Genomic DNA, 26,553 nt, shown 5'->3' on the forward strand with positions numbered 1-26,553 from the left:
TCCATTGAGTATACACATTGGGCTGAAAGAGACCTTAAAGGCCACACTGAAGTTTGTTAAAAGACGGGTTCTTTGTCAGAGTACAGAGACCATGAGGTTAAGCAAAGTGAGAAGAGGTGGCTTTACTGCTGGGGTTCTTGGGTCCTTGAAATGCATGTGAGCCTCCAAATAGGAAGAAGAGATACAGGGAACAGGTTGCAGAGTGATTGCCCATTGGCCCCCCGCCCCTCATATCATTTAACTCATCTCTCCGCTGCCTGTTACAGTTACTAGTTGTCTCCCATATTCGGTGCTACATTTATTTTCAGGAAAACTGATGTGCTCTTAACTTCTTCATTATTTGGGTGAGGAAATTGAGCTCTAGAGAAATTCAATAACTTAGTCTCAAGGCTAATTAAAAGCAATGAGTATTCGATCCCAAGTGAGGGAACTCCCAGGACACTGGCTTCTCCATTATCCTTCATTATCAGCTCCCAATGTGAATGTTACCTCCTCAAAGCAATCCCTTCTAGTGAGCGCCTGTGGTCCCTTCCCTGCTACCACCTCTGTGCTTTTTCTAACGTCTCCATTGTGTCTGTGTGTATTCGTGTTGCTTTAGAGATAAAGGAGAGGTATTTTCTTCTTGACCCAACATTTTCAAGCCACTATTACTGGTCGCGTTTGGAACTAGGAAATCACACAAATGAGAAATCTTTCTTTCTTTCTTTTTTTTTTTTTTCAGCGGCTCTAATTAGAGGAAATCGTAAAAACTGTGCCCAGTTTTCTGGCTCCCTCGACTGGCTGGTCAGCCGACTGGAAAGACTGGAAGCTTCTTCTGGTACGTGTCCCGGTACCTCCTCGGATGGGATATAATTCTCCTAGTTTATGTCCTTTAAGACATGAAAACCCACTCAGAGGTCCAGCGCATAGAAATGTTTTCCTTTCGGTAGGGTACCTGTTTACTGACTGCTGCCAGTGTCAGTGTTGTTTTGGTTATTTCTGAAAAGCAGTCTGACCTTATCTGGCTCATTTGCATTTATAAAGAGTGAGCCCTGAAAGCGCTATGGGACCAGATCCCGCCCTTCCCCACTCAAGAACTCACTTATGGACAAGGGGAGACGTTTTCGTTGCGGACAAGTCACTCTTACATTTTCTCGTTCTTTTTTATCTTAGGTATTCTTGAAGTTTTGCACTGTGTGTTAGTAGAAAGTCCAGAAGCTCTAAATATTATCAAAGAAGGGCATATTAAATCCATTATTTCACTTTTAGACAAGCATGGAAGAAATCACAAGGTAAGGGAGCCCTGTAATGGCCATTAATGAATTCTGGAATCATTTTAAATATATTTTTAAAATGAGATAACTCTAAAAAGGGGTGTCAGACGTTGCATTACATAGCCAGGTAATATCGTTCAGTGTTTATTCCCGGCGTCAGTGGGAGAAGAGTGTTCTCAGGTGTGTATGGAGGACGATGGTTAGGTGACTGGCCACAGCGCGGTCCTGTTGACGTGACTGGAGGCAATGTGTTTCCGTCGGTGCCATTGCTGCTGACACTTGGTCTGAAAGGAACTGGAGTCAGCTGACAGCGATTTCTCTGCGCAGGTTCTGGACGTCTTGTGCTCTCTCTGCGTTTGCCACGGGGTGGCAGTCCGTTCCAACCAGCATCTCATCTGTGACAATCTCCTGCCTGGAAGGGACCTGTTACTGCAGACACGCCTGGTGAACCATGTCAGCAGGTCTGTTCAGATAGACAGTATCTCCAGATTGGTGGTCCACCCAAGGAATTCTTGTGCTAGCTCTGTAGCTGAGACCTCTGGTGGTCTCTTCATTTTATTGGGTTTAAAAATCGATTTCCTTAGTTAATAGCAGTATAGGAATGTTTTCTACCAATCAGATGGCATAATAAGAATAGATGATCTGAGCGAAATACGCATTTATCACAGGCCAACGTGTCGCTGGGTTACCACTGACTCTCGGGAGCAGGCTAACAGCCACAAAGGAAATAGCTGGACAGAATCCTACTTTATGTCTTAACATACAACTAAAAGCACTGCCCTTCGATACCAGCTTTGAAGTGTTCACCAAGTATAATAAAAATATTGAATTAGAATGTCCAAAATGTAATAAGTTCCACAAATAACCAATAAAACTACATTTGCAGGTAGATCTACCTTCCAAGGTATCGAGTATTGAGTGCTGGGTGCCAGCTGCTATGTTGGGCGCTTCCCCTGCACTCTGCCCGGTCTGTGTGTGTTCCAGGTGCTGGCATCCACAATTTATAGACGAACGAAAATATGGGAACTGGACAGGAACTCAGGTCTCACTCCAGAGACTGAGCTTGTCCTTATGCAAAATAGTAACAGTGATAATAATAAAAGTACATCTTATAGTTAAGATATTACCTGTGATACAGTCAGAACTGTGGTGCTGTGAATCTAGCCACTCCAGGGAATACGACTTCACTGTTTTAAACAAAAATGTGGGGATTTGGTGTTTGACTTGATACTGTGTTTTTAAAACAGGATTGACTTAAGGCGTCCTTCATGGTTCTCTGTAGAATAGACTTACTGTTAATGAGGGTGCTTCCTGAGACCTACTCTGACCCCTGGTGGTAACATAGGGCACAAGACCCCTCATGCCGGGGCGGGTTGGGGGGCGCGAGGTAGGGGGGGTAAGAGATCAACCAAAGGACTTGTATGCATGCATATAAGCATAACCAATGGACATAAGACACTGGGGGATAGGGGAGGCTAGGGGACTGTCTAGGGCGGGGGTGTGTGTGTGTGGAAATGGAGACATATGTAATACCCTTTGTAATAAAAAATTAAAAAAAAAGACCCCTCATGAAATGCAGTTAAATACAGCTAACTAGCGACTCCTCGGTTCCCAGGGAGGCACAGAGAACAACCAGGCTGGTTGGTCACCTTGTTCCTTCGCGAACAGCGCGGCCTGCCTCCGCCTCATACCGCAGCTAACACAGAGCTTAGGAAGATGTCTCCATGTCCTGGGTTAATACAGCGCAGCTAATTCTAAAGGTCAGCTCCACTGCGCAGCTCATCTTAAACATGGTTAATGAAATAAAACATGCTGATGAGCAGTTGAGACTAATGTTAGCCCCCGAGTGATGTTGCCAGGGAACCTGGAAGCAAGCGCCGTTCCCTGAGCCTTAGCCGGAGGCAGGCATCGCTGTGTGTCTCCGTGACTGTCTTGGTGAGGCTGCAGCAGTTAAGGAAATGTGTGTTTAGCATCTTTGAAGAGCAGGATGAATGTTCGGAATAGTGAGACGTCAATTTAGACAGTGAAAGGTTGGCTCAGATTTTCTTGTGTGTGTTCTCTCTCTTATACAGCATGAGGCCCAACATTTTCCTGGGCGTCAGCGAAGGCTCTGCACAGTATAAGAAGTGGTACTATGAACTGATGGTGGACCACACAGAGCCCTTCGTGACGGCCGAAGCCACCCACCTGCGCGTGGGCTGGGCGTCCACGGAAGGGTACTCTCCCTACCCCGGAGGGGGCGAGGAGTGGGGCGGGAACGGCGTTGGAGACGACCTCTTTTCCTATGGATTTGATGGCCTGCACCTCTGGGCAGGTGAGTGCTGTCCGTTTGCTTTCACAGCGTTTTGGAAGGAAACCTTTGCCCTTGCTGCCCATTTCTGAAAGCAATTGATGCTTCTATTTGATCCATTTATTATTCAGAATTTTAACATTGAAATGATGAATGAGAGTGCTACGTAAAAGCAAAATCACTAGGGGAAAAAGAAAACTTAGCATTATAGTACATTTTCGAAGAACTATATTGCTTACAAAAAATGTACAGTCATCTCCTTATCCACTGGGGATGTGTTCATGACTCCCAGTGGATGCCTGAAACCACGGATGCCTGGACCCCTATATAAACTATAGTTCTCCTATACAAACAACCTTTTCGCTAAAAGGAAGCACAGATCCGAATTGCCAGCCTCCCTACTCTTGCGCTTTAGGGCCCTGATCAAGTCAGTACGGGTGGCGTGGACACAGTGCTGCCAGATCACCACAGTTGTCAGGAGACGGCTGGTGACTCATGGCGGGAGAGCATATAGCAGAGAGACGCTGGACACAGGGATGGTTTTTGTCCTGGTTGGGAAAGAGAGGATGGCTTGGGATTTTATCACGGTGCTCAGAGTAGCACAGCATTTAAAACTTATGATTGTTTATGTCTGGAATTTTCCATTTATTATTTTCAGGCCCTGGTTTACCCTTTTTAACTGAAACTATGGAAAGTGGAACTTAAGACAAAGGGAGATTTCTGTATTTAAAAAGTAGCATTTTGATTCATGAATCAGTTGCAAAAAACTTATTTGTTTCCTGCTTATTTTAATTGGTATGTGGAAGCTTTAGCTTCCCATAGAAAAAGGACCAAACACAATCCCGGGAAAATGGTTGGAAAAAATAAATTAAGGTCACTTCCTGGTAGATAATTCAACCTCAGGGATCTGTGATTTATAACCTGTATTGTGAGGAATTAGTTTATGTCACATGGCACTTTGTTTCAGAAATGTGGGGCTGTTTACAAATAAATATATAGTTCATTTCACCAGCTACCAACTCTCAGCTTTGCTGGTTGAGTATATATTAACAATATTAGTCTGTTCTCTAATTTATGAAAAGGATGTGCTTTGGTTGGCACCATTTAAAAGTTTATCTCTTGATTATGTAGAAGTTCCATTTCATAACATGGTATAGCTTCTGGAAAAAAAAAGCAACACTTTTTTGACAAAGGATTTAAGGTATAATATTATATGTGTCCCAGCTTCTAGTCTGTTCTCGTGCTGTGCACTGATATGTCACTGCCGCTCAGACCTCTGCCTTCAGCCCTGAAGGCGATTCTCTGAGATAAACTCACGTTCCCTTCCTTCATGTCCTCACAGGCTGTATCGCCAGCACCGTGAGCTCGCCAAACCAGCACCTGCTGAGGACGGATGACGTCATCAGCTGCTGTTTAGATCTGAGTGCCCCAAGCATCTCATTCCGAATTAATGGACAGCCTGTTCAGGGGATGTTTGAGAACTTCAACATCGATGGCCTCTTCTTTCCCGTTGTTAGTTTCTCTGCGGGAATCAAGTTAGTATGTCTGTGTTGTGGTCTGTTTCCCTCCTGCTCACACTTCCACAGGACACTGCACTGCCGTCACCTCCTCCCCTAGCGTCTGCCACTCAGGGTCGTCCCTCCCATGGCACCTGTCTGTTCTTACAGGAAGGGGCTTGAGTCACCCCAGAGGGGATCTGGGGAGGCTGGGGCTTTGTCCACATAGTCATGCACTAACTCCTCCAAACCAGTGTCCTGAAATACTTCAAGTCCATTTTTTTTTTATTTCCTAAGGGGAAATGGACAACATTGTGTAAAAAATACCACTTAATTTCTTCTATTTAGTTTCATTAGTTTTCTTTAATAAGTTTTTTGGTTTTGACTAAGGATAAGAAATAAGGTTACATTTTTCTTCAGCAAATGGAAATATCATGTATGTCCTTTTCAGGGTACGCTTTCTGCTTGGGGGGAGACACGGAGAATTTAAATTCCTTCCCCCACCGGGCTATGCTCCTTGTTACGAAGCTGTGCTGCCAAAAGAAAAGCTGAAAGTGGAACACAGCCGCGAGTACAAGCAGGAGAGAACTTACACCCGGGACCTGCTGGGCCCCACAGTTGCCCTGACCCAAGCCGCCTTCACGCCGGTCCCCGTGGACACCAGCCAGGTACCCGCCAGCCTGCTGGCACCGTCCGTGCTGCGGTCATTCTGGTGTGCAGGGCTCTCAGCTCCTGACTGCCACCCACAGGAATGCGCGTTTTCAGTAACATGATTTATATGTGCGATTGAAGCAAGTTTCATAAAATAATGCTGAACTTTACCATGCTGACGGGTCTATTTCCTCTTCGACTCGGTTTTATTTTTATGGGTGGTCCTAAGCCATTCCGTTGCTTTTATAACACAGTGAAGGCCACAGCCTTAGTAGCCCATACTGACTTTAGAGAGCACTTCCTACGTAGGGGAGACGTGGAGTTTTTGCTTCTTCTCCCATCTAGGTACACTTACTATTTTGAAACGATTTAACTGACATTTATCTTGGGTAGAGATTGAAGTCATGGGCTTGACAGTCGAAATTCCTGGGATCCGATGCTACTCTGGGACCTTGAGGACCTGGGTAACCCCCACTGCGCTAGGGAGAGGAGGCGGTGAGAGCTGCTCCCTGCAGACCCTGCCTCAGCTGGGCACGACCAGGTGCTGCTCGGCTTGGTGAAGGACTAGTTGTGGGTGACACAACACCTCACCTTGAAAATCATTTTGTATTTTTTATAGAAAAGTTATTAAACTTAGTCTTTATAAAGATTCTATTTGGAAATCACTGACGATACAGAGGTGAGAGGAAACAGATCACTGCAGTCAGATATTTACTGGCTGAGGCCACGACGGGGTGAGGACTTTGTGTGATTCTCCTAAATAACGCAGGCTCTGCGGGCAGCCCGCGTCCATCCAGCAAGGCGTCTTTCTTTGTGGCAATTGTCCCGACCAAACTCTATCTTCTTTCTTCCTAACTTTGGTTCATAAACTAGAAACCTCAGTTGCCACCCTCCCAAAAAAGATCCCAAAATTTCCCTAAAGAATGTTTAGATAACTAGTTGTTTTTTTACCACTAGGTTATAATAGATGGCTTAGAACCTAGTTATTTTATTTTAATGGTTTATGAGGCAATTCTATTTAGTCCAGTTGCAGGGAGAACAATTAGCGCTGTGTCGTTTGTATTTTTTCTAATGTGTGCTTTCTTTTCTTTTTTCAATTTTAGATCGTGTTGCCCCCCCACCTGGAGAGGATAAGAGAAAAGCTGGCGGAGAACATCCATGAGCTCTGGGTTATGAATAAAATTGAACTTGGCTGGCAGTATGGCCCGGTACGGAGTTTTCCATTTATCTACAGATTCCATTAATGCAAGTTTCCGAATGCAACATTTTCTCGCTCATCTTGCTGTGTGGTGATGTGAATGAATGGACTGATTTTTTTCCTACACCTCAGTCTGGGGAGGGAGCGCCGTGATGGGCGGGCTGACTGATGCATGGCTCAGTTGCCTTGACCGTGGAAAAGTTACCCATCTTTAAGCTGCAGGTTATATTTCCAATCAAGGTTAACACAGGCGGACAGTAGGCGTTGCTTTCAAAGGTTCTGAGAGAGCCCAGTGTGGGTGGAAGTGCTCTCATTTGGCATCTGCAGAGCTTGGATGTTCCCAGGGAGCAGTCTGTTCCCCGACAGCACACGCCTGTCATCGAGGCCCCCACGGGAGCAAAGGCCTGTGTTACGTAGGTCCCAGGAAGATTAATATTTAATTACCAGCGCAGTGATCCAGGCCAGCCTTCCCATTGATCCATCCCTAAAGTCTTTGATTTACTGTAGTCTGATTTCTAGCCTACACTGTCAAGGATTAATATATAAAAAATCCTGTATCATGCTAATCAATCTTGAAAATGTAGAGTGGTGGGGTGATTGGTGACAGTGGGAAGGAGCATGTATGGGTGAGATGAAGGGCTGGGACCCCTGGAAGAGTTTATGTCAGACAGCCAGGTTCATGGGGTCTCTGACCACTGGCTCTAAACACGGAAAAATGATTCCACGTTAAAGCGGAGTCACCACTACACCCAGTAAGGATTTGGGCCTCCCGTCTGCTTCCCCCTCCCGCCCCACTGCTGATTGGAGGGCCGCTGCCGGTGTCTGACTCGGGGACTGACCCATGCACCTCCTGTCCTGTATCAGGTCAGAGATGACAACAAGAGGCAGCACCCGTGTCTGGTGGAGTTCTCCAAGCTGCCGGAGCAAGAACGCAACTACAACCTGCAGATGTCGCTCGAGACCCTGAAGTGAGTTCTTGGCTTCCCCTCCCATGTAGGCTCCCTGGAAGGGTTGAGTGTTAAGTCCTTTCACTCCGGCTGGAACTAAACCTATCGATTGACAAAGGTCAAGCAGGTTGATAACCTTGGGGAAAAGGCAATGCCGGTGGGAATGGAAATCGTTACCATTTCTATTGACATTGGCCAACCTGGTTAAACTTGAAAGTGTATGTGCCCTGTGATCCAGTAGCTCCGCATCTAGGGGCCGATCCTATCGATGAAGGACATAGTGCATGTGTTGCATGCGTGAGGCTGTTCCTGGCAGCACTGTCTGTAATAACCAAAGGCTGTAGGCAGAGCATTGGGTAAAGCCATCATGACATGTCCAGCTGATGGAACCCTTCAAAGCTGTTGAAAAATGAACCAGCTTTAAAGAAATGACAGGATTTCAAAGTGAAATTGTAAAGTCAAGATAGAAGATTGCAGAGAACTGTCTGCTGTGTATACAGCGTGCACACACATGCACATGCACACGCATGTCTTCCTTAGTGCAGTACACGCTCTAGCAGGACAGAAGAATTGGGAACTGTTGGTGCTTTTAGGGGGAAAAGGGCTAGAGCAGCGGTTCTCAACCTTCTGGACCTTTAAATACAGTTCCTCATGTTGTAACCCAACCATAAAATTTTATTTTCGTTGCTACTTCATCACTGTCATGTTGCTACTCTTATGAATCGTCATGTAAATATCTGATATGCAGGATGGTCTTAGGCGACCCCTGTGAAAGGGTCGTTCTACCGCCAAAGGGGTCGCAACCCACAGGTTGAGAACCACTGGGCTAGAGGAAGGGACTTAGCAGGACTGTTCGGTGTCTGCCTTTGGCGCCATTTCGGTTTCCACTCTGTTACTCATCACTCAGAAGTGAACAGCGTATTAATAAATGAGTGTCTTTAGAAACACGTGTGCTCTGCGTCCGGGAGAACTGTTACCCCTCGTTTCCATCCGCGGAGGAGCTGAGCCCTCGGGCTCAGGGGAGGACTGTTTTTAGCTCTGCTTTTGTTTTCCAGGACCTTGTTGGCATTAGGATGCCACGTGGGTATATCGGATGAACATGCTGAGGAAAGGGTGAAAAAGATGAAGCTCCCCAAGAAGTAAGCTGAACATCTAACAATATTCAGTAGTCCGTTGTGTCAAACATACATCAATTCATCCAACCTGCTTCTAGTGAAAGCCTGCCGGGTGCCAGGCACTGGTCTAGCAAGCGCTGCTCTAGGTTCCGGGGCAGTCAGACTCCTGCTGTCGGGAGCTTACGTGGCGCCGATGCCACCCAGAGCCCAGAGCAGTTAGGAGAGGAAAGGCGACTTACCGTTTTATTTAAAGAGCATTTTCCCAAGTTCTGATCATTTATTCTTTTACCTTAGCATAATTATCTGGTGAATTTTCTTTTGTGCAAAAGGATAATCTTTGAGATGGACAGGTGTGTATGTTTATCTTAGTAAATAAAGTTAGTTCTTTCAAAAACTGTGGCTTGAAAGGCTGCTGTGTGCCCTGCGCTGCTGTAAGCCCAGAGGCGATTAGAAAAGTGGGTGGTGCCCACCCCGAGGCACAGTGGTTGTAGGGCATGCAGTCGAAAGTGAGAGGAACAGCTGTAAGTGCTGGGGACCAACCTTGGCGGTTAGACAAGGAGACAGTTGTGTGTCTGTGTGGGGTGGGCAGTGCTAGCGCCCACATACCATGTGTTGAAAATTTTACATTTTCAATTTTATATTTCTTCCAAAAGATTAAAACTTTATACTCACTTAGTACCTTTTCTCTCCAGCTCAGGGTGCAGAAATAGTCTCTGGTAAGAGTCCCTGAGGAACCCAGGCCTTCATGTTTTGGATGGCTGTGGGTTTCCTAGTCTCCCTGTTAGCGAGGGCTTCCTAAATTATGTACGCAGGAATAATCTGCAGATGCGTTAGAATTTTCCTAGTGTCTGTAGGATACATACACAGCTTTATTGATTAAAGATTACGTTAGCAAAACATTTATAAGTTGAAAATGAGAATTTTGGTTGAGAAACGCATTGAATGTTCTCACTGATAACCAGTAGTTTGATTTGTATTAAGCCTGGACTCTTAGGACACACACAATGATAATTTGTTCTCCATTTTGAGAGACAGGTGAGCTGTTGCATTTGGCTTATTGGTGAAAAACAAAACCATAAAGGTGGTCTGATCCTTCCTCCTAATGAGTAATGGGCTTGAGTGGAGGGACCCGGGCTTGCTGAAGCTGTGTTACCCGTGGTCACCACTGTGGTTATGGACCCTTAGAAGTGGGTGGGGCCACGCAAAGACTATTACAGGGATGTTTAAACCTTGACTTTTCTGGGAAGGCCCATTATATGCGTGTTTTGCTTCACTCTACAGTTACCAGCTGACAAGTGGCTACAAGCCGGCACCGATGGACCTGAGCTTTATCAAACTCACCCCGTCCCAGGAAGCAATGGTGGACAGACTGGCAGAAAATGCTCACAACGTGTGGGCCCGGGACCGGATCCGGCAGGGCTGGACCTACGGCATCCAGCAGGTACTTGGGATTGACTGCCTATTTTTAAAGCTACGTGAGGTCCCAGAATGGCCTTTTGTGACATACGGGGTTTTCGCTTAAGAAGGGACAGCAGCCTTACGTGGTCTCTTGACTGAGAATCCCTGGCCTGCTAATGTGGCTCTTCTCAACACCAAGACTTGTCAGCCTACTGTGCGGGGAAATTGCATGTTCTCTACGTTAGCCCATTGCCTGCGACCATGGCAGAAGGTAGACGCTGAAAGAGGCCCTTCAGGTGGCTTTCGTTATCGCTGTGGCTATTTTTACTTTTTCTTCTCGCGGAGAGGTCTCGCTTTATATTGATGCAGACCTTCATGTGATGAACTCTGTGTTGGTCCTGTTCTGGTAACTTCTGGAGCCCGAGGAGACCAAGGGGATGGGAGGGGCAGCGTTTACCCTCAGGGCCTTGGCGTGCTGTTCTCTTTCAATGTTGTTGTATTTCCTGTCTAATTTCCTCAAGCTGTTGGCATTACTTTGCTGACCGCACCTTTTTCTCCCCGTAGGACGTCAAGAACAGAAGAAACCCACGCCTTGTGCCCTACACCCTTCTCGATGACAGAACCAAGAAGTCCAACAAGGACAGCCTCCGGGAGGCGGTGCGCACGCTGCTGGGGTACGGGTACAGCCTGGAGGCGCCCGACCAAGACCACGGTACTGCAGGCTCCCTCTGCTCCCTCTGCTGGCAACGTCACGGGCAGGGTGTAGAGCCAAATAAGTGAAAAAGGGAGCACAGACAGAGTCCTGTAGTGCGTGATCTCGTACGCAGTGTGCAGTTTAGAGCAGCGGTCGCCCACCTTTCGGACCTCACGGACCACCAGTGGTCTGCTGGCTGGTGACTGCTGGTTTAGAGCACCTTTTCCCGAAGGATTAGACCGTCTCGTGGGAGCGTGGCCCAGACCACAGTGTTTACTTCCTGAAGAGTCTAAGGAGGCTCCCTGGTTCCGACATTGCCCCCATCCTACCCGCCAGCGGTCCTTGTAAGAGCTGGGTTTAGATGTTTATGGGAATATATTGTAGTGGGATCTAGTGTTTTCTAAGCCTTCATTATTTATACTCATTCATGTAGGCAATATTAATTAGAGCAATATTTTGCTTTAAGGAAAACGCATTAGAATAGGCAATAAGTATGTGTTGAGTATATGGACTTTTTTTTTTAAATCCTCAACCTGTTGGTGTACATTCTTATGGTCACCTGGCTTCAAGGGTCTATGGCTGAGGTTTCTCACTCCTGGCTCTCTCAATCCACATGTGTCCACTCTCAGTTCACGTGTGTCCACTCTCAGTCCGTGTGTATCCACTGTCAATCCACATGCATACACACAATCCATATGTGCCCAATCAGTCCACGTGTATGCACTCTCAGTCCATGTGTGTCCTGTCTCAGTCCACATGTGTCCATTCTCCATCTACTGTGTCCATTCTCAATGCATGTCTGGGGTGGAGAACAATGTTTTTCCCTTTATACTGTACTGATTCTGATGTCAGACTTGACCCTTTTACTTTCTTAAACACAATGTGTGTGTGTGCAGCACATTAAGGTGAAGATGTGGGGGAGAGGGAGTTTTGCCCTCACCCATGCTGCCAGGGAGTGTGTGGATGGCGACCCTTCCCTGCTTTTTATAGCTTTCTGTCTCCTCCCCATTGCCTGGCTGCTTCTTTCCTCTTCTCTCTCACCGGCCAATGTCTCTTCATTTCTTATGGCCAGTGGTTTCAGTCTCTTGTGCTCTTTCTATCCATACCTCGCGCTTATCTCATCTTCCGCTACCAAACCACCAACAGCTGGTAGGTCTTTGCACAGACAGACATTCTCTCCTGCAAAGGTACCACCCGCACCATCACCGCGTCACCAGCTCGCCCCAGCCTCGTGCAGAAGCCAGTGCTCTCTTCGCCTTGCTGGCTTGTGGGCTGCCCATCCTCATGAACACACTTAGTACATGTGCACCAGATGGGCATAGAGTATCATTAGCACATCACTGTGGGCGTAGTTATAAAGTTATGTGGTATCTGCCCCCCTTTCAGTGTTCCCTGTGATCACAGACTCTCCTTACATTCCCAGCTGCCCGAGCAGAAGTGTGCAGCAGCCCCGGGGAACGGTTCCGGATCTTCCGGGCTGAGAAAACCTACGCCGTGAAGGCGGGAAGGTGGTACTTTGAGTTCGAGGCTGTCACTGCTGGGGACATGCGCGTTGGCTGGAGCAGGCCAGGCTGCCAGCCTGATCAGGAGCTGGGCTGCGATGAACACGCCTTCGCCTTTGATGGCTTCAAGGTGAGTGGGCACCAGGCAGCAGCCATGGGGTCGGAGGCATCCTCCCTGCCGGGCCTGGCTTTCCCCGGAGGCCCCAGGGAGCACAGCGAGCACAGTGACACAGCCCTTTCCAGAGCACACGTTGGGAAGATGGTTCCCAGGGAAGCTCCTGCCCTTGTATTTTCAAAACATTGTTCTCCACTCACAAACACAGGAAATGCCTTGTCAAAAAGATGAAGCACCGTGTCTAACAAAAGTGTTAAAAATACATATACTCACTAAAATGCATACACTTTGACACAGCAATTCCATGGGAAAAAATCCATCCTCAAAGAATAATGAATGATAGGTAGACACCTTTAATAACTGTAAGAATACCTAAGGCAATGCGGTTTATAATCACAGAAAGTTTCCATTTTCAGCATCGTTAGGCATTTTCATTTCTTTGGCTCTGGGGAAGTTTATTTTATTTATGCATCATATAAATGTTTGAATATTATTTTATCCGTATAAAATATTAAAAATTGTGACTATGTTATTTTATTTTATCTGTATTATTTTATCTGTATAAAATATTAAAAATTGTGACTATGTTATTTTATTTTATCTGTATTATTTTATCTGTATAAAATATTAAAAATTGTGACTTTCATACTATGATTCATAGTATGAACATAGTCACAATAGACTAATAGTCATTTTTGCTGATAAAATAGATCTTTTTATTCTTTTATTTGTTTTCTCTGATTTTCCTTCAGTGGACTTCTGTTCCTTTTTATATGAGGGACATTTAATGGGGAAAAGGGAATTAGAATAAATGAGTGATCATGTGGGAGTTTGGCCGGGGGCTCTCAGGCACCCATGGAGGGAGAGCACTTCTAGGCTAGAAACTAGCACTGTGTCCTCCAGGGCAGTTGACCCTCTTTGTTCTGAAATGTCTTATCTTTATTTTTCCTGAATTCTGCTTTTTTACTTCAGATGGGACAGTTGAATACCTTGTGAGACCTGATTTAGTTAAATAATTTTTCTAAAAACTAAGTATTATTCTTGAGAAGAATCATATTATTGTTTTGCATTGGTGACTGTATCTCATTACATATTAGATCACGGTGAAGGTGACATTTAGAGTAAAGTTAAAAGATTTACCTGGCAAATTAATATCACTGCTTTTGTACCTATAGATCAATAGAAGGTGGGGCAAAGGTTTACAGTTGTTTGTATGGAAAATAAGATAATAAATAATAATACAAAAATAAACTCGTGTGTACTCACAACTGTAAACTTACTTTTGCCCCACTTTGTATATTGGAGTGCTTTAAGATTTCCATTTTGTTATATATTGGTGCCATTGTTCCAAGGAATGGAACTTTATTTTGAAATGGATGAAAACTAGAATGTCATTCAATGATAAATTCCCAGCTTGTACTTCATAATTCTTTGTACTTAGGGGAGTAGAGAGAAACCACCCGTGTCCCAGGAAGCGTTCATTGTAGGGAGAAAAATAAAATGTGAAAGACAGAGTTTTCTTTTGAATAGAAAGTATGCGGAGTAGGTTTTTAAAGTGATAGATTCTCAAAATGATGAGATAGCATTTGGGCTTTTCTCGAGTCAGTGCACAGTGTTGCCATTAGGGACTTAGGACTCCCAGGTCCCAGCTTTTGGTGGGGGTGGGGAGAGGAGGGCTGCTGTGGGTCCTACAGGCAGTGGGGGTGCGTTCTCCTGGCTTTCTTGGTGACAATGACTCTTCTGTCCCCAGGCCCAGCGGTGGCACCAGGGCAATGAGCACTATGGTCGCTCCTGGCAAGCAGGCGATGTCATGGGGTGCATGGTGGACATGACAGAGCGCACCATGATGTTCACACTGAATGGCGAAATCCTCCTTGATGACTCAGGGTCAGAACTGGCTTTTAAGGACTTTGATGTTGGTGACGGTAAGTGTGTTGGGGGCGGCACAAGGAGGCTCTCTGTTCTGATGCCCATGACCCCATCTTTGGTTGAGGGTGAGGGCAGAGGAGCTGCTGCTGGCAGTCGCATGGGCACCCTGTTTGATCAGACACCCTTGACTTTGCTCTAGCAGAGGCCTCTTAGCACTACTGAGCTAAGGCAGAAGTGGCTTCTTAAACATGCGTAAGAAAATAAATGGCAGGCCAGAGGCTCATTTTCCACAAATGTTTTTTTATTTAGTATTTCCCTCTGAGCTGCTTATAGCTTCTGTCTGCTCATTCATTTCATAAAAATGTAATGAGAGCCTCCCGTTCAGGCCCTCTGCTGGATGCTGAGAGGACAAAGATGAATAAACACTATTCTTTCTTTATGTGGTGACAGTATACCAGGGAGCCCACACTTGCGTGATTTCTGATCAGTGAGAAGTTTGAAATAAAGGGATGCCCAGTGCAGGGAGCAGGCAGCTCTGCTGTGGCTCCGAGGTGACCTGGGCAGGGAGGTAAAAGATGAAAGTCCTTTGTGAGGCAAACACTTCCAGTAAGGGGGCCCCTGGCCACACGGGGCTATTTTAATTTACATTAAGTTAAAAATTGAGTTTCTTGCCTGGCCACTGTGGCTCGATTCCTGGTCAGGGCTCATGCCCAGGGATCCTGGAGGATTGGCTGCTTAGCATGCATCTCATGTACAGAATCCAAGATGAGGAGGGACTGATCCAGAGGTTGCAGTTAGTGAATTATGATGCTGAGATCGAATACTGCCCTTCTGACCTTACGTCTAATACTTAGCATCGGTTCTCTCTTTCTGGAGCAACACTTGTGATCATTCCGTACTAACAGGCTCTTATACTAATGGAACTGAAGGTTTTGATTCTTCTCTCTTCCAGGGTTCATACCTGTGTGCAGCCTTGGGGTGGCTCAGGTGGGAAGGATGAACTTTGGAAAGGACGTGAGCACCTTGAAGTATTTCACCATCTGTGGCTTACAGGAGGGCTACGAGCCATTCGCCGTTAATACAAATAGGGATATTACCATGTGGCTAAGCAAGCGACTTCCTCAGTTTCTCCAGGTTCCATCAAACCATGAACACATTGAGGTTTGCTTTTTCTTAAAATATCAGACAATTGCCAAAAAACAGGATTAGAGTATCTTTACACATGTGAGTTTTACTTGGACAATTACTGTCACTGACTTAAAATGGTGACCCCGATGTGTTACACAGAAATAGAATTAAGCATAAGCTCAGCCTTGATTTTAAACACTTTACGAGTAGCTGACTAGACTGATGAGGAATAGTTAATTTTCTTTTTTAGAGGCAATCTCAGGCTCAGTCTGAGGAGATGCCGTTATAACATGGATTTCCCAAACCCTCTTCTGAGTTAGAAGCAGAACTATGGGTATATCTGCAACACAGTCTCGCTATACTCAATCGTCTAATTTACAAAATCACACCACTTGTGGCTGCGTTTGGGGTTTTAAAGACAGGAAATGCGTGGTCTTTAGAACCCCCGAATCCACAGTGATGGCTGGAATTGAGCTATTGCTTCTCTGTGTGCTAGGTGACCAGGTTAGATAGAACCGCCAAATCCACAGTGATGGCTGGAATTGAGCTATTGCTTCTCTGTGTGCTAGGTGACCAGGTTAGATAGAACCCCCAAATCCACAGTGATGGCTGGAATTGAGCTATTGCTTCTCTGTGTGCTAGGTGACCAGGTTAGATAGAACCGCCAAATCCACAGTGATGGCTGGAATTGAGCTATTGCTTCTCTGTGTGCTAGGTGACCAGGTTAGATAGAACCGCCAAATCCACAGTGATGGCTGGAATTGAGCTATTGCTTCTCTGTGTGCTAGGTGACCAGGTTAGATAGAACCCCCGAATCCACAGTGAAGGCTGGAGTTGAGCTATTGCTTCTGTGTGTGCTAGGTGACCAGGTTAGATAGAACCCCCGAATCCACAGTGAGGGCTGGAACTGACCTATTGCTTCTCTGTGTGCTAGGTGACCAGAATAGACGGCACCGCGGACAGCTCTCCGTGTTTAAAGGTCACTCAGAAGTCCTTCAGTTCCCAGAACAGCAGCACGGACATCATGTTCTACCGGCTGAGCATGCCCATCGAGTGCGCAGAGGTCTTCTCCAGGACGGCCGCCGGGGGGCTCCCGGGTGCCGGCCTCTTCGGGCCCAAGAGTGATCTGGAGGATTACGACGTGGATTCTGATTTTGAGGTTCTGATGAAGACAGCTCATGGCCATCTGGTGCCCGATCGAGGGGACAAAGACAAAGAAGCTACGAAACCAGAGTTTAATAACCACAAAGATTACGCGCAGGAAAAGCCCTCTCGTCTGAAACAAAGGTCGCTGATCTCTGCAAAGGGATTCAGAGTGAGCTCGTTCTGTGGGGAGGGCTGCTGTGGAGGCCAGGCATTTCCCACGTCAGTTTTTTCTTTCTCTTCGCCCTTCTTCATGCACAGAGGATTCTATAGGGGCAGTTAAGCACCCTGTTTGTCATCTGACTTGTTACCACAGATGTACTCTATCCCGAGTTACTTTTTTATGCCTTTTCATTTTGGTAAAATAACAAAAACAAAAACAAGAAAATTTATCATCTTAACCACTTTTCAGTTCACTTACAAATTTTAAGCGTACAGCACAGTTGAGTGAACAGTAGTGTTAGGTGTGATCACATTGTTGTGAAACATCTTCAGCACGTTTTCATTTTGCAAAAGTGAAACCCTATACCAGGGGTCCTCAAACTTTTTAAACAGGGGGCTAGTTCACTGTCCCTCAGACCGTTGGAGGGCCAGACTATAGTTTAAAAAAAACTATGAACAAATACCTATGCACACTGCACATATCTTATTTTGAAGTAAAAAAACAAAATGGGAACAAATACAATATTTGTATTTGCATGTGGCCCGCGGGCCGTACTTTGAGGACCCCTGCCCTATACCCATTAAACAAGTCTCCTTTCCACTCCCCCCCAGGCGCTGGTAACTACCACTCTACCTTTGGTTTCTATGAATTTGACTAATCTGGTACCTCTTACAAGTAGAATCGTACAGTATTTTTCTTTGTGTGACTGGTTTGTCTCCTTAAGTGTAATGTCCTCAAAGTTCATCCATGTTGTAGCATGTCAGACCTCCTTCCCTTTTTAAGGCTGAGTAATATTCCATTGTGTGTATAAACCACATTTTGTTTATCCATTCGTCGCTCCATTCATTGATGGATGTTTGGCTTGATTCTACCTCTTGCCTATGGTAAATAGTGCTGTTGTCAAAATGGATATAAAAATGCCCTTTCAAGACCTAACTTTCATTTGTTTTGGATATATACCCAGAAATGGGATTACTGGTAGTTCTATTTTCAAGTTTTTAAGAAATCTTCATATTGCCTTCCAGAGCTGTTGCACCATTTTATGATCTTACCACCACTATATAAGGGTTCAGAATTATTCACATCCTTGTCAACCCTGTTATTTTCTGTTTTTTTTTTTTTTTTTCATAGTAGTTATCCTAATGGGGGTGAAGTGATAGCTCATATAGTTTTGATTTGCATTTCCCTGATAATTAGTGCATATCTTTTCATATTCTTATTGGTCATTTGTAGATCATCTTTGGAGAAATGCCTTTCAAATTCTTTGTTCATTTTTGGATTGGCACGTTTGCTTTTCTGTTGTTGAGTTGTAGGTGTTCTTTACATACACTGGATATTAATCTTTAGCAGATATATGGTTTGCAGGTATTTTCCCCCAAGAGTTAGTTTTCAAAATGTCTGTATTTACTTTCTTGGTTGAAACTTAAAGAGTATTCTCTCTAAATAGTATTTTTATTGACAAGAAGGCAACCCATTTTAGCATTTTGCCTTGCACTAAATCTGAATTTCTGAGCCTCAGCGTGCTCTGGGTTAGATAACTGTTTGTTGTGAGAGTCTGCCTTGTTCATGAAACATGGTCTCCATCCACCAGATGCAGATGGCACACACTTGGCCCCCATCCCATGTTATGACAACCAAACATATCTCCAGATGTTGCCAGACATCCTTGGGGGAGTGAAATCGCCCTGGTTGATAATCACTGAACTAAGCTGATTATTTGCTTATGTTTGAAGGAAGCAGAACTTTTACTGTTGCTTACTCCCAGGTCTGTCATATTTTCAGATTTTTGCTTAGAAAAACAAAGCCGGATTACAGCACGAGCCATTCCGCGAGGCTCACTGAGGACGTCCTTGCGGATGATCGAGATGACTACGACTACCTGATGCAGACATCCACGGTACGAGGCTGCAGCTCTTGTCATTTACGTCAGGCTGTCACTCATCCCATTTTACATTTCAGTCCACTTGAGTCGTCATACTTAGCAAGCTTATTTTTAAAATAATTTTTTCTTATTTGGGGAGGGGATTAAAAGTTGAAAAATATATGGATATGCAGTAAAAGAGCTATTTTAGGGAAAACAGCCTATTTTTTTTTTCTTGGCAAAATTTGAATTTGTGATCTAATTTCTCCAAGGACATATAATTTCTTTCATCTTTGTGATATGTCTAAAAGAAGATCATTTATATTTTGTTAGAGGTCAAGTTTTGCTCTGTGCCATTTAAAGTTTTCAAAACAACTAAATGCCAAATGGAAAAAATAGGTAGTAGTGTCCCTCAAGTACTCCCATGTTTGAGATTGATTTTCACATATTAGATTGGAGCTATTTCAAAGTGATTTTAAGGTGTGGAAATAAGACAGATTAGTGGTAGGAAAGACGGGCCTATTCACAGGTGTAGAACTCCAGCATCGATTAGCACACTGTAAGCCGGCAGAATTCGAAGCTTACCTGCCTGATGGGTGATGATTGTATTGCATAAACACCGTCTATATGTACAATACATATGGTGTGCATATTGTGTGTGTCCTTCCACAGTCATGCACACACACTCGGGAGTATAAGAGCCTTGCACCATTTAGCACGTCTGCTCAGAGAGAGACTTCTCTGTGCCCATTATTTCTAGTTGAACTCCAGATCTTTGCTTTAAGGCTCTTCTTATTTTGCAGTGTTAGTCTTTGGTGTCAGTGACACTTCATTAGGCTCAGTGATTTTCAACAACTTTATCCTTCAACAGTTCAAGGGCATTGCAGTTCAGATTGGTTTGTGTTACGTTGCCAATGCCTGCCTTGCTGTCTTCACAGTACTATTACTCGGTGAGGATCTTCCCTGGACAGGAGCCGGCCAGCGTCTGGGTGGGCTGGGTCACGGCCGACTTCCACCAGTACGACACGTGCTTCGACTTGGACAGAGTTCGCACCGTCACCGTGACTCTGGGAGATGAAAAAGGGAAAGTGCACGAGAGGTTGGTTTTCCTCCCTTTCTCACAAGGGACAGCTGATGGAAATGTTGATAAACCTAGGAATTCTCTTGCTTGGATTTCATACCCGGGGTATTATTTCTACTTATCGAAACGATATAGTCAAAACCTTAATGTCAGTGTCCTTTCTGTTGCTCAAACAAGCCAGTGAGGAATCTGAGTATTTAAAAGTGAAAACCGTTATAAAGTGAGGGCAGCGCATCCCTTTTCGGGTAACAGTTGTGTTCCTTCAGCTGACATCGCACATGACTAACAACTCGGGCTGCGAGTCGCAGCCTTTGTGCCAGGGATTAGGATGGGGAAGGTGAGACAGGTAGCATGTGGTCTGACACGCATCCTGGGACCTGGTTTGTGGGGGGAGACGATTGAAGACTTGAGGGGCTAGTGGTGGAGACCAGGGGGGCATGTTTCAACTCCGACTGAGGAGCAGTGGGTTCTTTCCTCAGCCTGGCCATTGATTCGCTGTGTGGCTTTGGGTAAGTCAGTTCCACTTTCTGTGCCATCCTTTTCATCTGTAAAACAAGCCAAACTCAAACCAAACCTTCAAAAAAGTGAAGAAGGCCGTTTTCCTTGCCGAAGTAGACAAGAGAAGACCTGACATTGGCACCTACCTCTGTGCCCATGCGTCCCCTGGTCCTCCATGCGTTGCTTTTATTTTATGGCTGCACCTCATTTTTGGTGACTGCCTTTAGGTTTTAACACCCGAAACATTAGAACTTAGACCTTGAGGCAGTGGGCTGGCAAAACTCTCCAGTGAGGAATGCTTCTTGTCAGCGTGGGCGCCCCAAACCGCCTATCTCCAGGAATATTCTTGGGGGACATATTTGATTTTCAGAGAAGGTGATAGTATAAGGGAAGCTGGGGTTGGGCCACCTAATCGATGACTCTGTTGTGGGAATAGTTGAGGGAAGGGTGTTGAGTCTTACGTACGCAGTGCAAAGAAGCACAGCTGACCTGATTATCCAGAAACTGACCAGCTCACCTTTTTTTAAATTCTTATTTTTTAATCTTCACCCGAGGATATTTTTCCATTGATTTTTAGAGACAGTGGAAGACAGAGGGAAAGACAGAGAGAAACATCGATGTGAGAGAAACACATAGATTGGTTGCCTACTACACACGCCCTGACCAGGGCCCGGGCTTGGCGGGGAGCTTGCAACTGAGGTACTTGTCCTTAACTGGAATTGAACCCAGGACCTGACATCCTGTCCACTATCCAGACTGGCTAGGGCCATCTCACCTTCTTGTTCTTTGCCTGCCTGTGGCCTGTTTTTCCCCTGGCCTCATTAATCTATCTGCTATCTGGTGGCAGACAAAGTGAAAATAACAGTTTTGTTGCCATCTCTGGTGAAGGTTTTGCTGAGAGTGAAACTCAGGTGGGTTGTTAACACTGATTTTGTGCGTATTCCAGCTGAGTCTCTCTCATAGCAGATCACCAGGAAGTGTCCGTAAGGGGGCATGCTTTCAGCCAAATGGTAAATGTATTGAATGACTGGTGCTCAGGTGAATTTGCCTGAGGACTCTGATAGTGTTAAACAGGAATGCTTCTCATCTCAGAACAGTGGTTACACACACACACACACACACACACACACACACACACACAATACCTCTGAGCATGAAAATTATAAATTTGGATGATTATTAAATAAACTTCTTTGAACCTCAGAAAAAGATCCAGTTTGGTTTGAGTTTTTGGAGGGAAGGTGCAGGTCAGTACTTATGTGGTTCCAGCTTGTTGACCCGTCTCCATCAGGTGTCAATCAGGGGCGTGTGTGACCTGATCGAGAGCGTCCACCGGTCAGCGAGGCTCGGGGTCAGGCTCGGGCCCACGTGCACCTCCCCCACCACAGCATGAGCTTGTTGCTTGCGCAGCATAATCTAGGTTTAGTCTGCGAGATCTACATGCTTCTGTGACGCCTGTGGTTGTACAAAGATAAAACTGTTTTTGAAATTCAGCATCAAACGCAGCAACTGCTACATGGTGTGTGCGGGCGAGAGCATGAGCCCCGGGCAGGTCCGCAACAACAACGGGCTGGAGATCGGCTGCGTGGTGGACGCCGCCAGCGGGCTGCTCACCTTCACGGCCAACAGCAAGGAGCTGAGCACCTACTACCAGGTACCGTCTGTGGGCGCTGCTTCTCCGCAGGGAGGTGTTAACCATTAGAGGAAAGCACAGTCTGTAAGATGGAAAAGCAAATGAGAAAAAAATGAAAACAGGCCCTGGCCAGTGTTGGCCAGTGGTTACAGCATCTGCCCACCCACCTAACGGTCTTGTGTCTGATTCCCAGTCAAGGGCATGCACCTGGGTTGCAGGTTCTGTTCCAGGTCCAGGCCAGGGCGCGTGCAGGAGGCAAATTACAGATGTGTCTCTCTCACATCGATGTTTCTGTCTCTCCCCACCTCCCTTCCACTCTCTGTAAAAATCAGTGGGAAAAATATCCTTGGGTGAGGATTAACAACAAAAAGAGAAAATGAAAACAGGACTCAATGAATTATGTATTTTCACTTCTGCTTGAATAATAGCTGTGCCTTATGCCTCTCAGAGCAAAGAGTACGTTTCTCCTTAAATATTCATGTAGCAAAGAAATGAAATGCTCCAAGTAATTGTTGAAAGACCATAATCATGTGGGAGAAAGGAAAGTCTCTGGTTCACTTTTGTGAAGTGTTCCTTAGTTGTTGTGAAGAAAATACGTGTTCTTTCTGTTTCTTCCTCTGCTAATATTGTTAAATTCGTTGGTTTTAAGGTGGAGCCAAGCACCAAATTATTTCCTGCAGTTTTTGCACAAGCTACAAGTCCCAATGTTTTCCAGTTTGAGTTGGGAAGAATAAAGGTAAGAAAGACTCATTCGTGGTATTACATTTGGATTGTGTTCGGTTAGGGAATAATATGTACTTCTTAAATTAGTACTGCTATTAATCCTATAATTTTTGAAATATATTTTTTATTGATTTCATAGAGGAAGGGAGAGGGAGAGAGAAACATCAATGTGAGTGAGGGTGTGGGTTATGGACAAGGGGGGTGACAGAACAGACAGGGAGAGAGAGCCACGTGGATGTGACCTGTGTCAGGACGTGTGGCACCGAGAGCAGCTTGGAGAGCAAACCTGGAGGATGTGGGGATGCTTTCGAGGCCAGCGAGGGTGTGGCAGAGCCACGTGCCTGCCCTGAAGGGCTAGGCGTTTTCATTCACAACATTTCTCCTTTCAGGAGCTTTTGCCCAATTTCTGCTATTTCTTGTATGGGCTTCGGGGACACACAGTGGGTCTTCCCTCTGTTGTCTGTTCTGCAGAATGCTAGCCATCGTTCCCCGGGAGTATCATAAACGGTTCTTCTGCTTTGTCCCCCAGAATGTGATGCCTCTCTCGGCGGGACTCTTCAAGAGCGAGCACAGAAACCCCGTGCCTCAGTGTCCCCCGCGCCTCCACGTGCAGTTCCTGTCCCACGTCCTGTGGAGCAGAATGCCCAACCAGTTTCTGAAGGTGGACGTGTCACGGGTCAGCGAGCGCCAGGGCTGGCTGGTGCAGTGCGTGGACCCCCTGCAGTTCATGTCCCTGCACATCCCCGAGGAGAACAGGTCTGCGCGCCCGGCACCCTCCCACCGGGCCCTCCAACTGACCACTGCCCGGGGCTCCAGGTGGCACTGGGGACACAAATTGTGTGGCTCATCTGAAGGAAGTATGGACTTTTAAGATGGGTTCTGTAGTCAAAGGAAAGACTTTGGGCATATTCAAAACCTGATTTTTGAGGTTTTTAAAGGTTATGACATGTGTCAGAAGCAGAATGGCCCGAATGAGGAGCCTGTGTAAATGTAGTTTCCCAGCAGGAACTCTCCTCACTGAAAATGTCACTATAGTGTGTGTTTCCCGAGTGGCGCAGACCTGGTGGCGTATGTGTGGGTCTGGGAGGGAGGTTGGTTAGAGGGAGGTTATGTCCCAGGAATCACCTGTTAGCTCCTCTCTCGGGCAGGCGGCAGTGCTCACAGGTCAGAGACAAGGCGCAGCCCCTGCAATCAAAGGCATTGTTCCCTGGGTTCCAGAAACCAGCCAGCCCAGTAGGGAAGGGGACTTGGGGTTTCCCAGGGAGTTCTCATGTTCTGAAAGGAGGGGGTCCCCAGGTCCAGACTGAGACCGGTATCTAAGTGGTGCCCAGAACTTCGGGGGTATGGACGATGAAGGGGGTGCAAGCACAAGAGGGTGAACATTTTCAACATAAAAGTCTTTATGGAAGAAATCTTGTAAAACACCTAGAACGGACTTTTTCTGCGTGTCGTGGAGAAGGAGTGTGGTTTGCATGAGCTCTTCTGTCCCCGTGACTGAGCATCCCCTGCCCCCGCAGGTCCGTGGACATCCTGGAGCTGACGGAGCAGGAGGAGCTGCTGCGCTTCCACTCGCACACCCTGCGGCTGTACTCGGCCGTGTGTGCCCTGGGCAACCACCGCGTGGCACACGCGCTCTGCAGCCACGTGGACGAGGCACAGCTGCTGTACGCCATCGAGAGCAAGTACATGCCCGGCCTGCTGCGCGCGGGCTACTACGACCTGCTCATCGACATCCACCTGAGCGCCTACGCCACCGCGCGGCTCATGATGAACAACGAGTTCATCGTGCCCATGACCGAGGAGACCAAGAGCATCACGCTTTTCCCCGACAAGCACAAGGAGCACGGGCTGCCGGGCATCGGCCTCAGCACCTCGCTGCGGCCGCGCATGCGCTTCTCCTCGCCTAGCTTTGTGTGCCTCAATCACGACTGCTACCAGTACAGCCCCGAGTTCCCACTGGACACGCTCAAGGCCAAGACCATGCAGATGCTGACCGAGGTGGTGCAGGAGGGCGGACTGCGCGCGAGGGACCCCGTAGGGGGCACCACTGAGTTCCTCTTCGTGCCCCTTATCAAGCTCTTCTACACGCTGCTCACAATGGGTGTCTTCCAAGGGGAGGACCTGAAGCACATCCTGCAACTGATTGAGCCCCGGGTGTTCAAGGAGGCCTCCCTGGAGGAGGAGCACCAGGCACCACTCAAGGAGCCCCACACCGAAGATGCCAGGCCCGAGGGCATACGAGGGGATGCGGCAGAGGGGCTGCTGCAGATGAAACTGCCTGAGCCTGTGAAGCTCCAGGTGAGGGGGTGAGTGGGGGGCTGCAGGTGAGCAGAGGGTGAGTTGGGGGCTGCAGGTGAGCAGGGGGTGAGTGGGGGGCTGCAGGTAAGTGGGGGGCTGCAAGGGAACAGGGGAGAAGGGGTGGGGAGCTCAGGATTGCACATGACCAAGGCACTGAAACTGGCCTGTGGGGGTTCCTGCATAGCATAGTTGTCTAGAAGATTAATGTCCAGTTGTGTTTGGGACCCATCCATCTTAGTATCCTGCTGCGACCCTCAGTCGTGGTTTCCAGCCTAAGGTGTGTTGCCTCATCTTCCTCCAGTGATCATGTCGTGACCCAGGAACACTCTCCTTGAGAAGAGGGTGTTCTAGTCTGTTGTCAATGATGGAAAGTCTTTCCCAGGAGACCCCTGGCAAGCTTCTCATATATCCCATTGGCCACAGCACCTACAGCCTCAGGAGGCCAGGACAGAGTGTCCACCAAAGGGACATGCATTTACCAGGATTCTGTGCGTAAAGGACAGTGTGCAGCTGGGCATCTCGGCCACTGACTTTTATTTGATGTCCCAGAACTCTAGAGCTTCATGACTTACACTTGGTGTCTTTGTCATTGTCTTCTTAGATGTGCCTGCTCCTGCAGTACCTCTGCGACTGCCAGGTCCGACACCGCATAGAAGCCATTGTGGCCTTTTCAGACGACTTTGTCGCTAGGCTCCAGGACAACCAGCGCTTCCGCTATAACGAAGTCATGCAAGCCCTGAACATGTCGGCCGCACTCACAGCCCGGAAGACTAAGGAGTTCAGGTCGCCCCCACAAGAACAGGTACAAGACGGAGCTGGGAACCCTCCCTGTTTACTGTTTAGCTCACCCAGGACCCAGGCCCTGCAGAGGGACAAGTGCCTTTCCCTGTTCTCCTTACACTAGCCAAGTGGCAGTAGTCAGCAGTCTTACTTTCACCCAGCAGTCTGCTTGTTTAGTTTAAACAAGAGGCTTATTAAAAGGGTGTGTCATGGCCTCTTTGAGGAGGCCAGTTTGCCAGATCCTGATGTTCTACCAATGGGAACAGTATGCAGCCCAGGGGGTCCTCATGGCCAACCTGGTTCCGTCCCAGCTGCAGGAGCCCTCCACTCCTGGACACAATGCCAGACATTTTAAAAATTTATTTATTTATTTACTTACTTTTCATTTACTGTTAATATATTATTTTTAAATTGAGAGAGAGAGAGAGAGAGAGAGAGAGAGAAGCATTGATTTGTTCTACTTATTGATACATTCATCTGTTGGGCAACATTTTACGAATACTCCAAAACAGGTTTTGAACAGCTTTGGTTTTATGATCTTTGCTGTGTTGTTCCTGAATCCACTTTTCTCTAATTCCCATTCTTCCTCTTCCTTGTTTCAAACTTTCAGATCAATATGCTTCTCAATTTTAAGGATGACAAAAACGAGTGTCCATGTCCAGAGGAAATTCGAGACCAACTCTTAGATTTTCATGAAGATCTGATGGCACATTGTGT

At 46.6% G+C, this 26,553-nt stretch overlaps 1 protein-coding gene across 1 annotated transcript in view; it reads left to right on the forward strand.

Annotated features, from left to right (window-relative positions):
* Positions 1–26,553, forward strand: part of RYR2 (ryanodine receptor 2) — a 185,593-nt gene that overhangs the window by 52,497 nt on the left and 106,543 nt on the right. The window contains exons 16-38 of the mRNA XM_015562331.1: positions 722–817; positions 1,153–1,271; positions 1,581–1,714; positions 3,326–3,567; positions 4,886–5,078; positions 5,491–5,707; positions 6,794–6,898; positions 7,753–7,856; positions 8,891–8,974; positions 10,232–10,391; positions 10,913–11,060; positions 12,466–12,674; positions 14,410–14,584; positions 15,481–15,689; positions 16,591–16,943; positions 18,745–18,859; positions 19,762–19,922; positions 21,897–22,056; positions 22,685–22,771; positions 23,288–23,514; positions 24,276–25,056; positions 25,658–25,858; positions 26,447–26,552. Of these exons, the coding sequence (XP_015417817.1) occupies positions 722–817; positions 1,153–1,271; positions 1,581–1,714; positions 3,326–3,567; positions 4,886–5,078; positions 5,491–5,707; positions 6,794–6,898; positions 7,753–7,856; positions 8,891–8,974; positions 10,232–10,391; positions 10,913–11,060; positions 12,466–12,674; positions 14,410–14,584; positions 15,481–15,689; positions 16,591–16,943; positions 18,745–18,859; positions 19,762–19,922; positions 21,897–22,056; positions 22,685–22,771; positions 23,288–23,514; positions 24,276–25,056; positions 25,658–25,858; positions 26,447–26,552 (4,386 nt within the window). The remainder of the gene's footprint in view (positions 1–721; positions 818–1,152; positions 1,272–1,580; positions 1,715–3,325; positions 3,568–4,885; positions 5,079–5,490; positions 5,708–6,793; positions 6,899–7,752; positions 7,857–8,890; positions 8,975–10,231; positions 10,392–10,912; positions 11,061–12,465; positions 12,675–14,409; positions 14,585–15,480; positions 15,690–16,590; positions 16,944–18,744; positions 18,860–19,761; positions 19,923–21,896; positions 22,057–22,684; positions 22,772–23,287; positions 23,515–24,275; positions 25,057–25,657; positions 25,859–26,446; position 26,553) is intronic.

Source organism: Myotis davidii, unplaced genomic scaffold, assembly GCF_000327345.1.
Source record: "Myotis davidii unplaced genomic scaffold, ASM32734v1 scaffold174, whole genome shotgun sequence".
NCBI lineage: Eukaryota > Metazoa > Chordata > Mammalia > Chiroptera > Vespertilionidae > Myotis > Myotis davidii.